Source organism: Geotrypetes seraphini, chromosome 10 (assembly GCF_902459505.1).
Source record: "Geotrypetes seraphini chromosome 10, aGeoSer1.1, whole genome shotgun sequence".
Taxonomy (NCBI): Eukaryota; Metazoa; Chordata; class Amphibia; order Gymnophiona; family Dermophiidae; genus Geotrypetes; species Geotrypetes seraphini.
Window position 1 is genome coordinate 48,838,922 of NC_047093.1, and position 17,934 is coordinate 48,856,855.

Genomic DNA, 17,934 nt, shown 5'->3' on the forward strand with positions numbered 1-17,934 from the left:
GTGATCCCCCCATTTTGTAAGTGAACATCGGTTTCTTTTTCCCTACATGCATGACCTTGCATTTCCCTATGTTGAAGCTCATTTGCCACTTTTTGGCCCACTCTTCCAGCGCTGTCAGATCTTTTTGGAGATCTTTGCAGTCCTCCATGTTTTCAACCCTGCTGTATAGTTTGGTGTCATCCGCAAATTTAATAACCTCACATTTTGTTCCTGCCTCCAGATCGTTGATAAATATATTGAACAGAAGCGGTCCCAGCACCGACCCCTGCGGAACTCCGCTCGTGACCCATTGCCAGTCTGAGTAATGGCCCTTTATTCCAACCCTCTGTTTCCTGTCCGCCAGCCAATTTTTGATCCATCGGTGGACCTCCCCTTGCACCCCGTGGTTCCATAGCTTCCTTAGCAGTCTTTCGTGTGGTACCTTGTCGAAGGCTTTTTGGAAGTCAAGGTAAATGATGTCTATAGATTCCCCTTTATCCACCTGGCTGTTTACCTCCTCAAAGAAGTATAATAAGTTTGTGAGGCATGACCTGCCCTTGCAGAAGCCATGCTGGCTCGGCTTTAGCTGCCCAGTGTTTTCGATGTGTTCCCAGATGCTGTCTTTAATCAGCGCTTCCATCATCTTTCCCGGGACCGAGGTCAAGCTCACCAGCCTGTAGTTTCCTGGGTCTCCCCTTGAGCCTTTCTTGAAGATGGGCGTGACATTTGCTATTTTCCAGTCTTCCGGAATCTCTCCAGTTTTTAAGGATAGGTTGCATATTTGTCGAAGTGGCTCAGCTATTTCGTTCCTTAGTTCCTTGAGTACCCTTGGGTGAATGCCATCCGGACCTGGCGATTTGTCGCTCTTTAGCCTGTCTATCTGCCTGAGGACATCCGCCTTGCTCACCTCTAGTTGGACCAGATTTTCATCCTGGTCTCCTTTTACGACCTCCTCGGGTTCTCAGTTCTCACTCTCATTCCAAACACAGTTTTCTCTCCTAATTTCCCTCTATCCAGCTAACTCATAGCAAAAACCCTAATTCTCTCTGGCCACAAGGTCTCTCCCCTCCCACACGTATACCTCCACCTCTCCATCTTTCTCTTTCTACAACATACTCTCCCCCTGCTCTGGATGCTCAAACCCCCAATACTTCTTTCTTCCCAGCCACATGCCCCCACATCAAGGCACATCCTTGAGCTCCCCACACCCCTATGGACACTGTCAGATTAGCTGTGCATCTTCGTCTCCTCTACCCCCATGGTGCAAATCAAGCTTATGTCCCTCAGACATATGGTACACCCCTAAATATTCCCCATTCCCCTATGGCATCTCCTCTCTCTCCCCTTACCGTAGCCTAGTCTGTCTGCTGTTCTAGCCATAGTTACATGGCACAAAGAGGAGTATGTGAATGGCTGCATATGAGTTACCTTCTCTTCCTCTACTGCCCTAAATTGTGACTGAATTGTGCTACTGTATTGTGCTACTGAATTGTGACTGAATTGTGCTACTGTAAGCAGCCCACTTGGCTCAAATAAGCAGTCAGGCCTAGGGCAGCAGAGGAGGAGGGCTGACGTACACTGTACTCTTACTGTGTGATCCGTCAGGGACAAAGAGGGGAAATGGAAAAGAACATGTGCAAAATTCTTTACAGGTGGGGAATTCTATATGATGCAGAATTCCCAAGAGTGATTATCATTTCATCTGTGTAATTACAAGATTTGTGTCCACAAAATATAGAAACATAGAAACTGACGGCAGAAAAGGGCCACGGCCCATCTAGTCTGCCCATACCAAGGTCCCACCCCCTAACTCCCTCCGTGAAGAGATCCCACGTGCCAATCCCATTTTTTCTTAAAATCAGACACGCTGCTGGCCTCAATTACCTCTAGTGGAAGACTATTCCAGTGATCAACCACTCTTTCGGTGAAGAAATATTTTCTGGTGTCACCATGAAATTTCCCACCCCTGAGTTTCAACAGATGCCCTCTGGTTGCCAAGGGACCTTTAAGAAAAAAGTTAGTTTAAGTGCAAGGACAAAAAAAGTATTTTATTTAAGTTAAATAGTTTGTGTAGACTTTAAAAGATCTATAGAATCACTGGCCTGGTAGTTGTCTTTCTGGAATGATATCCAGATACAGATTGTGGTAGACTTATTAGTAGCTACAAGATAAAACTTCATTTTCACATTGTTTTCTTTCTTATAGATATAATAAAGGGCTGAATTTCCTCTCCCAAGCAGAGGGGGAAAATGCCATTATCTCCTTCTCCAAGGCCATCATACTAGACTCTGAGAAGGTAGGAAAAACTACTGTATCCAGCAGCAGCTGTATTTCTTAGGTCACTGTATTAGAGACTATTCCCCTCTCTCTCTCCCATGCTTCTTATTCCCATCTATTGCAGAAGGCAGATCCCTTATTTTTTTTATTTTTGTTGGGGGTTTTTAGGTGGAGCTCTATGTTAAAAGAGCAGAAGGCTTTTTACTACTCTGTGACTTCCAATCTGCAGCACTGAACTTGCGGAAGGCATGTTCATTTAATACTCCTAAGGAAGAGTATCTTGCGCTACTAGCTTTTGTCCTATTTCTACAGGTGAGCAAAATAATGCCTATCCTCCCTTGCCCTGAATGTTGGATTGTAGGATTCTTGCATGTTTGGATTCTTGTGTGCTATGGTGGCAGATAAGGTCAACTGAGTTTTCCAGTTTAATTTCTGATGCAATATCTGCTGCGGTTGATCTCTGATCATCCCTTGGTTACCAAGAATCCTCTCTACTTATTCCAAGCTTTCTTGATTACTGTCTTTATAGCCATCATTTCTGTTGTCAGGCCATTTGATCTATTCATCTAGGTCTGGTGTATTTAGAATTACAAACATTATGCATGTTAGGATTAATGGGGGACACTAACACCTTTGGCTTTTTTCTGATTTGATCTTTTGGATCACAGCTACCTTTATTCATAACTTGGATTCACAGAACCTTTCCTCTGACATGCCTGCTATTTGTCTCCGTGAAGTCACAGATCTCACTTGCACTGTATGTTTGGATTTTTAGGGTCAGTGCCTCTATGACCAGGAATCCTATCTGGATGCATTACATTCCTTCACTCTGGCCAGTGAAATACAACCTTGGAATAAAGCCTATCGACTGCAGAGGTAATGTGGTAGGCTGATTTGATACACTTCAGTGGGGGAGATTCCCCTCCAACCCTCCCACTTTCCACACACTTTTTAATAACAGTATCATTTTCTCATACTAATCTCATACTTTGGAATATTTTATCAGTTGCATTACAGAGTTGATTTAATGAAAAGATAGCATATAATAAAAAGGGGCAGTACTGCAGAGGTATGGCTATGTATGGTTAGTTTTGGGAAGAAATAAAGTCTGCTTAGCCTATGAGCTCCTTTCTACATAGCAAGAAAAAGCTGACATAGCACACCCTCCTGGACTGCCAGCAACTCCCAAACCGGGCTAATTAATTGCTTTGGATCTGAGTGCTAGATCCAGCAAGTTGAAGCAACTGGGAGAAAGATAAACTAAATTGTGGGTCGCTGTTGGCTGATTCATTGAGCAATTTTTAAACGGCGACTGATGTAGGACGGACTTTCCATGTAAATTAGTTTTGCGGAGGTCGGCTATAATCCCACCCCACCCAAAAAAATTGGCCCAAAAATGGGGGTCTCGGTTTATATTTGGGCCAGCGCCCTCCCACTCTTGTTGCAGGCCTCTGCTGGGCTGCCAGGCTCTGAACCCTATCCCCCTACCCTGCCCTGTCCATTGTACCTCCGCTCTGCCGATATCCTGCATGCCGCCACGTCTTCCGTATGACCCGTGTACATGGAATCCCTGGTGGTCCAGAGGTGTAGTGAACAGGAGCGAGCTTTTTGCACTCCTGCCCCACTGCTGAGCCAGTCACTGCCCTGAGTTCTGGCTTCAGCTGTACCGAGCATGAGCATGCTTTGGGTGCTGCTGCTCAGTGCTGAGCGGCTTCCTGAATGGCTCCTGCACCGAACAGCAGTGCCCAAAGCGCGCTCCTGCTAGGTACAGCTGAACCACCAGATCTTGGGGCAGGAGTGTGGAAAGCTTGCTCCTGCCTGCTACACCTCTGGACCACCAGGGATTCCAGGTACACGAGTCATATGGAAGGCGCGGCAGCATGCAGGATATTGGCAGAAAGGAGGTACAATGGACAGGGCAGGAAGGGGGGACAGGGTGGAGAGCCTGGCAAGGAAGGAGACTGGGTGCAGTGCCTGAAAGGGAGGGGGCGCTGTTTGCAGATCCTGGCAAGGCAGGGTACTTGAATATTAAGCCACCCGTCTTATATTCGAGTCAACCATTTTCCCTCCTTTTGAGGGGGAAATAGGGGTCTCTACTTTCGGATCGACTTATATTCGAATATATACAGTACTTGGTGTTCTTCCTAAGAGCAGTGATGAGAAGAAATTAAAACTATTTTAAACTCTTTGCTTTTGCACCTTGAGAGATATTTGTTATAAAATAGAAGACAGTTTTGTTTGTTGTACGTGTAGTTTCGAACATTACATACCATGACAGTAATAAACTTCATGCCAGGCTATTCTGGGTATGTCAGTCTCAGATTTTCTGCAAGTTCTCAGCTTAGTATTTTCATCATAGCAAAGAGAGCTTTTTTTCTGAGGTTCATGGGATATAGGCAAGTTATCAGGGTTATTTGTTCTTGGGTTTGTTTGTTTTAACACTGGTCAGGCAGCAGTTTCTTTGAGATGCTTCTCTTTTTGTCACCAAGCTTCTTCATAAAGTCATATGGAGAAAAGTAATACCCCTTCATCAATATTGAAATACAGCTGTTTGGCAGAGACTATAACTGCTGCTGTGGCAATTGTATTGAGTGGATATAGTTCTTAGGAGTGACATGACATGACAGTGATCTGAAAGTGGGATTTCCAGGTCTCTGACACTTGTTTTAGAATTTGCTTTTCTTGTACACTCTCAATGTTGCAGTCCAGGTAATGTATACCCTTATGTTGGTTAGAAAATGTGTTTTTTACATTGGTTTCTGAAATGAACAGATATTCTATTGCAATAGGGATTGTATGCCGAACAATAGGGTAATCCATCTGCTTGCGAGCATACTGCAGAAGATGTCAATCACAGCTTTTAAACTCCTCCTCCATGGTCTCTGATGTTCCCTTCAGTTCTTCCTTATTCAAGTGAGCATGAAGATGTCTTTCTGATCTACTCTGTTTTATTTCTTTATTATTTTGCAGGGTATTTTTCGGCTTGTTCACAGATTTTTCTGCAATTAAGATCCTGGCTTAAAGGGACTGCTCTGCCTGCTTGGAGAAGAGCAGACATTTAAGTCTGCAGCTGGCAGGTGTATTCCTCGGGGACCTATATAGCCAGCCTGCTGAAGACTTGTGGAGCTCAGGGTTCTAGGCCCTCAGTATTATTTCTTTGGTCGGGAGTTTGAGCATAGGCCAGACATGGGAAAACTACAGCCCGTGGGCCAAATCTGGCCCGTTTAGCTTTTTAACCCAGCCTGTGGCATCAGAGGCTGCTGTAGTTTGCCCTTATCTGCAGCGTAAGGCAGGGTTTCTAAACGCACGGTACATGGGCCACCCGTCTGTCCTCTCACCTCCGCCACTCACCAACTATATTTACTTAAAGCCCCGCTGGTGCCGCGACAAAGGGAAGGGCCAGGCGCATATCCATAAGCCTTCTCCTGACGTCAATTCTGACATTGAAGAGAAGGTCTGGGATTGGCTGGCCCGGACCTTCTCTCCTATGTCAGAATTGACGTCGGGAGAAGGCTTGTAGGCACGTGCCTGGCTCTTCCCTTCGGTGCCGCAACATTTCGGGGATCGCTATCGCGGCAGGGGAGATGAAGCATCTCCTGCCGCGATCATTGCGTGGGGGGTGGGTAGGTTGCCGGGGCCGCTGAAATGATCGCAGCAGCCGCAATCAGCTCAGTAGCCCCTTTTCGGAACTTATACCTGTTTTGACTTGGTCTAAGTCAAAACGTATAAGTTCCGACTAGGTAACCTGTTCAAGGTTTTGATAATATTTGCTGTACGACTAAGTCTAGGTTGGCCCACCTCCCTCCCTTTCCCCTCCTCTAAAAATGCCTCTTCTGTATCGCTTGGTAGACAGGTATAATCCTTACGAATGGGTTATATACCTCACTAGCTTCCCCTCTTGCAATCCAGTTTCCTCAGTCTCCATTAAAGCAGGTGATAAGACTAATTTGGCTCCCCTCTTAGCACTGTTGGAATTTTGTTTTGAACTCCTGAGTTCCCCTTTTGTGCCGGATAGAGTTTGACGGGTCCTGTTTGGGGATCTGTCCGACCTCAGGGGTGTTAACTCGGCAGGTCTCATGCTGGGTACCTTCCTCCACCTCCCCAATTTTTGAAGAGGTGCCTCAGCCGGTGGCCTGGCCTCCCCTGGTTGGTCAGCCCTCTAGCTTTGAGAGCCGTGGAGTCTGTTCTGACTAAGTGAAAATAAAAATCCTGAGGTGTGCTGATCTAAAGGGCTCAATTCCCTTTAAAACTGCCATTTGTATTGTTTTTTTCTCATCTAACCGGCATTTTTATTACAGCTAGGGCGTTTTTCAGCACAAAGAGCACTTTTAAGGGGGAAAAAAATGCTCATTGTGCTCCAGACGCAAGGTACTCATGGTTGGCCTGTGCAAGTGTTGTATAGGCCGGAGAGGTGGCGGAGTTTTGTTGGCAGTGGTTGCCGGTGACCAGGGCACCCCGCTGCATGTACCTGGCGAAGGATTCCCTTACTTTTATAGCAAAAAAACTCAGATATGGTGAACACCACTAATAATCACAAAAACACTTTCACCAAAAGGAATAAATGAAGGTATAATAAATAGTGAAACACAAGCAGAAACCATCTTAACGGAGGAAAAAGCCTCAGACAGGGGCCCGCCCACCTCCACAATGGTGGAATAGCGGTGTTCGGGCGGTCACTTCACTGGCACAAAACCTCCTATTTTGATGGTCCTAGCAATGTGTTTGAAAATTGCTTTCAGAGTTGAGTGATTTGGAAGAAGATAATGACTTAGCTTTCTCCTTTAAGGATCGGTAAACCAACGGTGGCCAGCGTTTCACTGTCAAGCTGCCTCAGGGTGTAACAAGTCCGATCACACTAGAAACACAAAACACTCAAATCAAAATTAAATTTAAAAAACCAGTATGCATTATAACTTCATACATTGTAAAACCGGCTACATACCTCTCATCCGGACACCGCTCACGTCTCAAAAGATCCAAAGATGGTGGCATGACTAGCAAACCAGATTAAATCATGCCGGTGCAATGACGTACACATACATACCACCGGAAATAACAGACCGGCTAAAAAATGCCGGTAGTGGTTGTTTCAGAATTTTCAATTTCTTCAAAAAATAAAAACTAAAAATGAGAATAATGATGCAGAAAAGGCGGTGTTTGTTCTTGAATGAAATCCTACTGGGAATTCCAAAAAAGTGGTGTATACTTCTTCTTATTAATCTTTTACTTTTTTTGCTTTTTACTTTTTATGTATTTTTATAATCTTTTTATGTATATTTTTGATGATTTCTCTTTGTTATGTATATTTTTATTTTTATATATCTATATATGTATAGAAACGAAATTGAAACCAAAAATCAAAAACTAAAAAACAATGTTCCAATCAGATCTAATATTTAGTCCAACGGGTTCCTCGCTGTTTAGCCTATGGATCCAAAATTGCTCTGCTTGTAGCAGACGTTGAGGTCTGGAGGTCAAATTATCTGCAATATGGTCAATTGCACAGCAGCGTAGTTCAAAGAATGTGTGGCTATGTTCCAAACAATGTGTCACCATAGGAGCCTGTAACCTATTGTTGCGAAGACAGCTCTTGTGTTCTGTAACACGTGTTTTGAATGGACGTGTGGTTTGTCCTACATAAAGTTTAGGACAAGGACATATGAACACATATACAACAAAGGAGGAAGTGCAGGTAGTTAGATGTTTTAACTTAAAAGTTTGCCCTGTGCACAGATGTACAAAAATATCATTGAGTTCCAGGGTGACCTGACAAATGGAACACTTATCACATTTATGATGACCAGTTGGAAACTCCAGAGGACTAATGCATTTATTTAGGTCTGAAGGACCAGGAACAAATAGTTTTTAATCTATCCTCATATGAGTTAAGTCAAGTTGAAATTTCTTGGGCTGAGTCTTCTCTAGTGTCTCCAGTGGTTATTTGCAAGGCTACAATTTGGTCTTCTCTGCTTTTCTTTGTAAGACACTACGTGTGGATGTTCAAGTGCATCAGGATGCGGTATTTGGTGAACGCGTTCTCGGTTTTGGCCCTTCGGGGGTACTGCTTTGGACGTCCCATTCATAAGGACTATACCAGTCTACCAAGCGATACAGAAGGAGAAATTAGGTTCTTACTTGCTAATTTTCTTTTTGTTAGCTTGTAGACTGGTATAGTCCCCCACCCTGTCTGTCTTTGTGCGGTGATTGCAGGTTTTTGTTTTGATCGCGTGCAGATTTTGGTTTTTCTGTGGGTTCTAGAATTTTTCTAGGGCCGGGGAGAAGTAGGAACAGCGGCTATGGCTCAGCTGGCTTAGCTGGTGAGCTGTGGGAATGTTTTCTATACCAGGATTCAGCTGTGGGAATGTTTTCTATACCAGGATTCAGTTCTACACATGTTCCAACAGTAGTTTATAAGTATTTGTTGTTTTTTCCACTCCTGTTCAGAGTGTATTATACTGTTTCAGTTGGAGTCTTGGCTATTTGGCAGACTGGATTGCAAGAGAGGAAGCTATAGTAATATACAAGTTTGTGCTCAGTCTCCACCTGCTTGTAGCAGTGAGGTATATAATCCATTCATAAGGACAATACCAGTCTACAAGCTAACAGAAAGAAAATTAGCAGGTGAGAACCTAATTTCTCCTTTTCACTCTAGGCGTTTAGAGGCAGGGGAAAGGCCTAAGCTGGTTTTAGATACGTCTAAAACCAGCTTTGATTATCGGTACTTGAACGATCTGGCTTTTTGATCGTCCAAGTACTGATTTAGGCCCCCTTTTGGACTTTTTTTTATTATGAGCCCCATAGGCTTCTGTTTGCTGCAACCGATCTCGTTGAAGATGCATTCAACAAGAGGGGTGATCTCTTCTTGGGCAGAAACTCAGTCAATTTCACCCTGAAAGATTTGTAGATCAGCAACCTGGTCCTCTGCCAAATTTGTTTGGGGACTGCTTAGGTAAATCCCTATGGTTTGGTATACCATCCCTATTGCACTGGAAAAAGAGATTAGGTTCTTACCTTGATAATAATTTTTCCAGTAGATGGGGATGGTATGCTGAACCCCCCCCCCCCACCAATTTATCTGATGCGCCTGCTTTCTGACTCAAGCTTAATGGTTAGCGCCATAGCTAAGATTTTAATGTCAGTCATACTATTGGATTAGGAAGGGACTGTGTCTCATAGGATTATGCGGGAGGAATGATTGAGCTCCATAAATGCTCAGCCTATTTATAGTTCTTGCTTAACTTGTATTAACTTGGTTTCATTGTTCCTCTCAGAGGCTTGTTAATGTTTTAACTACATTACTGTTTCTTCATTGATTGTTTTAACTTCATCTGAGCAGATCAGACACTTGGTTTCGGGGAATTCTCCGTATCCCTCCTTCTCCTTTCTTCTTTTGTAGGATTGTCATATTTGGTACGGACTGAAGGAGGCAGCACAGACTGTGGAGAAGGAAGAGGAGTTGAAAAGTTGTGATTAACATCATCTGCAGTATGCTCACCAGCAGATAGATAGCCCTATGGATCAGGATACCATCCCTATCTACTAGAAAAGATATTATTAAGGTAAGAACCCAATTTATTTTTTATAATTCACCTTCTAATTTTTTAATATTCATATCCCATATACCCTTTTAGCTGTCCACCTCCCTATTGGCCTTTCCATGTCTCTTCCAATTATATTTACTATCCTGTCTGTCTGCAGTATTGCCTGCCTGGCTGCTCTGGATAGACACGGGGATTGTCTTCGGCTGATCCACATGCAGTTGCAGGAGGAAAAGGAGAATGCAGATCTGTATGTGCTGAGAGCACGATTGCATGATCACTACCAGCAGGTAAGGGGATTCAGCAGAGAGAACAAGGAGGCTAGACTGCATGAGGAAAAAGCAGCAGAGGTTGCACAGAGAGGAAGATGAGATAACAGGGTAATTCCAGTAGCAGAGAAAGTTCAAAGAGAGGAGAAAGAGTATAGTGGAGTAACCACAGCAGCAGAAACAGCACAACAATAATAATAATAATAATAATATTTTATTTTGTATACCGCCATACCCAGGGAGTTCAAGGCGGTTCACAACAGGTAGATGAATTACATACAGTGCGATTCGAAAAAAAGAAGAACATAACAAGGCAATCGTGGGGACGAACTCGTTTACATAAACGATTTAGGAGGGGGAAGGGCTAAATACGGGATACATACAGTGTGCTGCAGTAGGATACAATACGGGATACATACAGTGTGCTGCAGTAGGATACAATAGAGTTTAAGAGAGGAAATTAGATAAGAGCATATTAGATGGAAACAGGGGGGGGGTAACCAACTTGGAGGGGGGGGTGGGAAAGTAAGGGGGGGGAGAGGGGAGAGGAGGGTTTAGATGGGGGAAGGGGGGGCTAAGGGATAGGTCTGTTGCAAAGGAGGGGTTTCATCAGTTTTCTAAGGTGGAGAGGGGAGCGTTAGGGATTTGGTCCGTTAAAAAGTAGAGTTTTGAGCTTTTTTCTGAAGGGGAGGTATGAATAGCTGTCAAGTATGATTTGGGCGAGCCATGAGTTTAGTTTGGCCGCTTGGAAAGAGAAGGTTCGTTCGAGGAATCTTTTAAGGTGACACGATTTCAGTGAGGGAAAAGCGAATAGAGTTGTTCTGCGGGGGCTCTTCTTATTATAGTTCAGGTTGAAGTGGGGGTAAAGATAGGCTGGTGACATACCAGAAACGGTTTTGTAGCAGATGCAAGAGAACTTAAATAGGACTCTGGATTCGAATGGCAGCCAGTGCAGCTTGTGGTAGAAAGGGGATATGTGATCCCATTTCTTCAGGCCAAAGATAAGGCGGATGGCGGTATTTTGGACCAGTCTCAGCTTTCTGGTGATTTTCTTGAAGGCGCCTAGATAAATGATGTTACAGTAGTCCAGGACACTAAGAATGGAAGATTGGACCAGCAGACGAAAGGAGGCGTCATCAAAGTATTTTTTAATGGTGCGGAGTTTCCAGAGCACCGAGATGCTTTTCTTAAATACTAGGTCGGTGTGTTTCTCCAGTGTGAGATGCTTGTCTAAAGTGACACCTAGTATTTTTAGTGATTGCTCAATAGAATAGTCAAGACCATTGATGTGTATCGTGGTTTCCTTAATTTTGTCATTTGGGGATGCTAAGAAGAGTTTGGTTTTTTCTGGGTTTAGCTTTAGTCTAAACGCTGACATCCAAAGTTCGATCTGATTTAGGGTGAAAGATAGCGAATTTAGAAACTCTGAGGTAAAGTAAGAGAGCGGAATGATTATTGTGATGTCGTCTGCGTAGATGAAAAATTTGAGCTTTAAGCTTTGTAGGAGATTTCCTAGGGAGACAAGGTAGATGTTAAATAGGGTGGGGGACAGGGGGGAGCCTTGTGGGACTCCACAGGGGTTGTCCCAGCTGTAGGAGGTAGTATCGTCTTTGAACACCTTGTAGGTTCTTGTTGAAAGAAATCCATGGAACCAAAAGAGAAGGATTGGGTAGCAGAGTAGTTAAGAGAGCAGAAACAGAATAGAAAGAGGTGGACGAGTGGGTACCTACAGGAGCAGAAAAAGTACCTTCTTTTGAGTTATGTTTTTAGAGTTTGAATTGTTTCTTTTTTTGGTACTCTTATTGGCTACTGATATTGTATGTTTAAGGATAAAATAGAAAAATTTTATTGCTAATTTTCTTTCCTTGATTCTAACCAAACCAGCTCAGAAATCATAAATTATGCCTCTCAGCCAGCAGATGGAGATGTATGAGCTATGAGATCTGCCTTATTAGAGGCACTGTGCAACACCAGCCCGCCAATTTTCCTGTAACAAAGCAAATATTAACAAAAAAAACCCCTTAGTTACCAAAATTAATGGGAGAAGGAAATCTAAATTTCTTAACAGGAACCATCCTTACTTAAGAGAACCCTGAGAATATTCCAGTGCTTCACCATACTCGGGCAAAGCTATGAATCAAACTGAAAGGCTAAACATTAGGTTACTGTGTGGGCCTTTTGGACTGGTCTGGACTCAAGGAATGAAAATTAGCAGGTGAAGCCAAATTTTCCTTCCTTTTTGTCCACCAGACCAGCTCAGATTTCATGGAATGAAGCAAAGTAATCCGTAAACTGAGTAAATGATTGGCTGAAGCTTGCCCCATTATTCCCTGGTTATGTTTTTACAAACAGCTCATGGGTCTTCACCTAAGCATATAAAAATAGCTGTTTGGTGGTCCCTTTTCGGAGGGTGTGTGTATGGCTTTGTAAAACCAAGAATAGGGCTTACAGCATGGTTAGCATAGTAGGTGTATTTTGATTTCCCTGCAGGTTTGTCTAATGCATCTTTTCAGAATTGTGTATTTAAGGGAATTAAGCTGTTAACCCTTTCAGGACCAAGGGACATATTTGTCCCATAACTTTAAAATCCTATAAATTTTGATTGGGATAGTCTACAGTTCTAAATTTGATATGTACGGATTCCATATGATACTGCCTTTATGTAAACAAACTGGTTCCGACATTCATTCATTAGCGTCGTTGCTAGATTGACGAGAAGATTCACTTGCCACACTGTCCATAAGCCAGAAGTGTGATTTTTTTAAATAAAAATAATGATATTTCACAAAAAAAATCAATTTTTTGGCATCTGCAAGCCCTTTTTACCATAAAAATGTCGTCAAAACCACAAAAATTGGCCTACGATCCTTATGGTCCTGAAAGGGTTAAAAACATATGTAGATCCTGAGGTTATAGCTTTTACTTTTGGTTATCTTCAGGATTATTATCTATTTATATGATCATTTCTCATATTTGCAAATTTACCTTCCTCCTTATCTGCTGAGACTCTTGCAGAAGATAGATTGAGCAGGTGGAGGAGGTATTTTTGTTGGGAAGTGATGTGGCTCTGAGAGTGTCTATTTACTACAAGGTGCTCCAAGCAGACCTGCCTCCTTTAACTTTTCTGAGGGGGAGAGTGCAGAGGCATAGTCCTGACACTTGCAGACCAATTACAGAACTTACCCCCTCTTCTATTAAACTGCGCTAGCAGTTTTTAGTGCAGAGTGCCGCGCTGAATGGCCCACGCTGCTCCCATAGCTCATAGGAACTCTATGAGCGTCAGGAGCAGATCAGGCCATTCAGCGCGGCTCACCGCAATAAAAACTGCTAGCACAGTTTAATAGGAGTTAGTGTGTTAGCCCTTGGTTAAATTAGCACCTGTGCTCTACAGAAGTGTTCTTCAATGTAAGACCCAAAGGCTAATATTTTTTTCTGCCACTCTGCCTCTTTCTCCAGGCTCAGGAAAGGGGAAAGTGGATGGGGGTGGGAGAAAGAGCCAAATGCTTAAAGGACAAGGTATTTCTCAATAGACAAAAAAAAGAAAATGCATCCCCTCCAGTGGAGTTTGAAGGTGGGCTGTTGGGACAAGGTATTTCTATGCTTTTGTAAAAGGGGGGGATAGGTTATTGTTTGTTTACAGCAATTATCAGCTCATTATTAAATTATGTGTGCAACTGATCTTATTTTATAATTTGCATGTTAGTCAATTTTCTAGAATTAGAGGGGGTTAGATTGTAACATCTAAGAATAGGAAAATGCCTATAATACTTGAATGTAACTTGCCTTGAGCTATGACTGAAAAAAGCATGAGCTAAATTCAAAATTCCTTCCCTAATCCTTCTTGCTCTTACCCAGGGATAAGAAATTAGGGCTTTAGTCCTTGTAGGGGAGCTATTTCATCTTCATCATTTTGATAGCAGAACTAGAAAATATTCTGAGAACGGCAATGTCTGGTTTTTTAAGACAGGGTGAACAGAAGTGCACATAATACTTGTGTAGTTGCACTATGGATTGATACAGAAGCATTATGACAATCTGTAATATGCTAAATTCATGCATTAATCTCCATTCCTTCCCTTATCATTTCTAACATATTTGCTTTTGCAACCACCGCCTCACACAGATATGGAACTTAGCATTGCACAGCTATTAACATTTTCCCGCTATGTGCATCACTTGTCCACATTTAAATGCCCAGTCTGTCTCACAAGGTCCTCCTGCAGTTTGGCACACGTGGCTCATAAGTTAAGTACTTTGAATAATTTTGGGTCCTCAGAAAATTTGATCACATGCTTGTTGCTTTCTTTTCCAGATTGTTTATAAATAAGTTAAAATCCCCTGGTGTGCATCATTTTTCTCCATTGAGAGAAATGACAATTTAGTTGTACTGCTTCCTGTTTTAATCAATTACCAATCCACAATAGGACATTGCCTCCTATCCCATGACTTTCTTTTTTTTTTTTTTTTTTTTTTTTTCGTCAGCAAAATTAAATTTTTTTTTTTTTATAATTCTTTATTCATTTTTAAACTTTCAACAAGTGTACAATATAAGTAATACATAGATTTACTAACATCACTTGATAAATCTATCAAGATCATAACAAAGGTATATATATCTAAACCCTTCTTCCCCCCTCCCTTTCCGTACAATTATTTAATTGAATCAATCTTTGTCATATTTCTTTTTTTTTACATTTTTATTTATTTATTTTTTTTCATTTATATAAACCCTCCCCTTTCCCTTCCAATCATAAATAATGTTAATAAAATGGTGTTTATTCATTACAAAACAATGTCAATGGCCCCCATATTTCATTAAACCTTTTATAATTTCCATTTTGTATTGCTATTGAACGTTCCATTCTATATATGTGACATAGTGAATTCCACCAGAAATTAAAATTAAGTCTTGTGTGATCTTTCCAATTTGTAGTAATATGTTGCATGGCAACTCCTGTCATAATCAATAAAAGTTTGTTATTACTTGCCGATATCTGACTCTTTTTCCTCATAGATATGCCAAATATCACAGTATCATAAGTTAATGCTACAGGATTATCTAATAAAGAATTTATTTGATCCCAGATCGAATTCCAAAAGGCTAATATATAGGGACAGAAAAATAAAAGATGATCCAAAGTCCCTACTTCAAGCTTACAATGCCAGCATCTATTAGACATTGAACTATTTAATTTTTGTAATCTAACAGGGGTCCAAAATGCTCTATGCAAAAGAAAAAACCAAGTTTGTCTCATAGATGCTGACAGTGTACATCTTATTCTCCAAGACCAAATTTGTGGCCATTGAGATGCCAAAATTTGATGATTAATCTCAATGCTCCAAATATCCCTAAGACCATTTTTAGGTTTTTTATTAACCAATTCACTAATAACTTTATACCACTGTGCGGCCTGGTGACCCAGAAAATCTGCCTGGAAGCATAAAAATTCCATGCTGTATTGAAAATTTAAAGTTTTCCATTCAGGGAACCCTGCCTGAATGGCCTGCTTCAATTGCAACCATTTATAAAATTGTGATTTATTCAGTCCAAATTTATTTTGCAATTGTGTAAACTCAAGCATTTTTCCATTTGAAATAACATCATTTAAAGTTCGTATTCCTGCATTTAACCAATGCCTCCAGACAATCTTAGTTCCGCCAATCTGAATCTTGGAGTTTAGCCATATAGATTGATTTGTCGATTTACTAATAGGAATTTCAGTTAAATTACTTACATATCTTAGAGTTTTCCATGTATCTAATAAAAGTTTATTTTCTTTATACAATCTGGGCATCTTGATACTGAGAATGTGACAAAGATGTAAAGGAGACAGGAGTCGCCATTCCAAGTATAACCAATCTGGAGTGTATTCAATGAGATCTGGGAGGACCCAATACATACCTTGACGTAAAATATAGGCCTGATGATACCTATAGAAATTTGGGAAATTTACCCCACCCTCCTTAATTGATTTCTGTAAAGATACCAAAGCAATTCTAGGTGTTTTGCCAAGCCAAACAAACTTAATAATTATTGCATTCAATTTTTTATAAAAAGAGTTCTGAAAAAATACCGGAATCATACACATTTGATAGCAAACCACAGGCAATATCATCATTTTTATGGTTTGAACTCTTCCCCACCAAGATATATGTAATGGGTTCCATTGTTCACATAATTCCGAAACCTTTTTTTAATAAAAGTTTTTCATTTTCTTTTACTGTATCTTCTATTGAATTTTTAATCCAAATTCCTAAATATTTTAATCCATCCTCTTTCCATACAAAAGGAAATGAATCAAACATAGATTTTATGCAATGCACATTAAGCGAAAGAATTTCAGATTTATTCCAATTGATTTTATATCCTGAAAACATTCCAAATCTTTCAATCAATTCTAACAAACATGGTATAGATGAACCTGGATTGCGCAAATATAATAAAATATCATCCGCATAAGCAGATAATTTGTATTCCCATTCTTTCAAGGGAATACCCTGTATCTCCCTTGTCTGATTAATAGCTATCAATAAGGGTTCTAAAACAATATCAAACAGCAAAGGAGATAATGGACATCCTTGTCTAACTCCTCTATGTAATTTAAAACTCTCAGATAAATTATTATTAATGTATAATCTTGCCATAGGGGAGCTATACAAAGTTTTAATCATTTGAACAAAACCAGGACCCACACCAAACCAATCCAAAGTCTGATACATGAATGACCATTCTACCCTATCAAAAGCTTTTTCTGCATCTAATGAAAGAGCAAAAGCTGGTTCATTCATCATTTTAGTTAAATTTAATGTATGAAATGTCAATCTTGTATTGTTAGAAGAATGTTTGTTAGCAATGAAACCTGTTTGATGTACATCAATTATGTAAGGAAGAGCCTTTGCCAATCTTAATGCCAGTGTTTTAGCCATTAATTTTCCATCAACATTAATTAATGATATTGGCCTGTAATTTGAAACCATAGTGGGATCTTTATTTGGCTTTGGCAAAACAATCACCATAGATTCTGCCATAGTACTTTTAATACAACCTTTATTAAGTTGAAACTGATATAAATTTAGTAAATAGGGTAATAAAGAATTTTGAAATGTTTTATAGAATTCCACAGTAAAACCATCCCCACCTGGAGCGGATCCAACTCTAAGAGACTTCAATGCTGTTTCTAATTCTTTTAATGATATAGGTTCTTCTAAACTTCTTTTTATATGATCAGGAAGCTTTGGACCCTCAAGAAGATTTAAAAATTCCATACCTTTTTGAACTTTATCAATAGAAGACTCGGAAGAATACAACTCTTTGTAAAAAGCCAAAAATTGATTTAAAATGTTATTAGTTTGATTATGCATATTTCCTTTCTCATCTTTTATTGCACTTATTTTTATTCTTCTCTTTTTTTGCTTTAAGATAATTTGCAAGTAAACTTCCTGCCTTATTAGATTTTCCATAATACAAGGTTTGCAGAGAAAACAAATCTTTCCTTGCCATTTTTGAAGAAATTTCATTATATTTGCCTTTAGCCTTTAATAAAGTTTGCAAATTTTCGTGATTCCAATCATCTATTAATTTGGATTCCAGTAGTTTAATTTCTTTTTCCAAATCTGAAAATTGTTTAATAAGTTGTTTTTTAATATACGCAGAATAAGAAATAATATTACCTCTTATAGTAGCTTTAAATGCATCCCATAAGATTTCCGCATTAATATCTGCTGAGGTATTTATTTGGAAAAATTCCAAAATTTTTAACTTAATTTCTTCAAGAAAAGTTGAATCTGAAACCAATGTATTATCAAACCTCCATAATGATCTATTGTATTCATTATTATCTAGTGTAAGTGTAATCCACACTCCTCCATGA

General features: G+C 40.5%; 1 protein-coding gene across 4 annotated transcripts in view; it reads left to right on the forward strand.

Annotated features, from left to right (window-relative positions):
- The window catches only part of TTC16 (tetratricopeptide repeat domain 16), a 47,209-nt gene that overhangs the window by 7,107 nt on the left and 22,168 nt on the right, over positions 1 to 17,934 (forward strand). For 3 of the 4 annotated variants that reach the window (XR_004540776.1, XM_033960066.1, XM_033960065.1), the window contains exons 4-7: positions 2,185 to 2,275; positions 2,425 to 2,568; positions 3,032 to 3,132; positions 9,955 to 10,084. Coding sequence is in view for 3 of the 4 variants with exons in the window: in XM_033960066.1 (XP_033815957.1) it covers positions 2,185 to 2,275; positions 2,425 to 2,568; positions 3,032 to 3,132; positions 9,955 to 10,084 (466 nt within the window). In the remaining variant the exon portion in view is untranslated. The remainder of the gene's footprint in view (positions 1 to 2,184; positions 2,276 to 2,424; positions 2,569 to 3,031; positions 3,133 to 9,954; positions 10,085 to 17,934) is intronic. The other variant, XM_033960067.1, reaches the window with a different exon arrangement.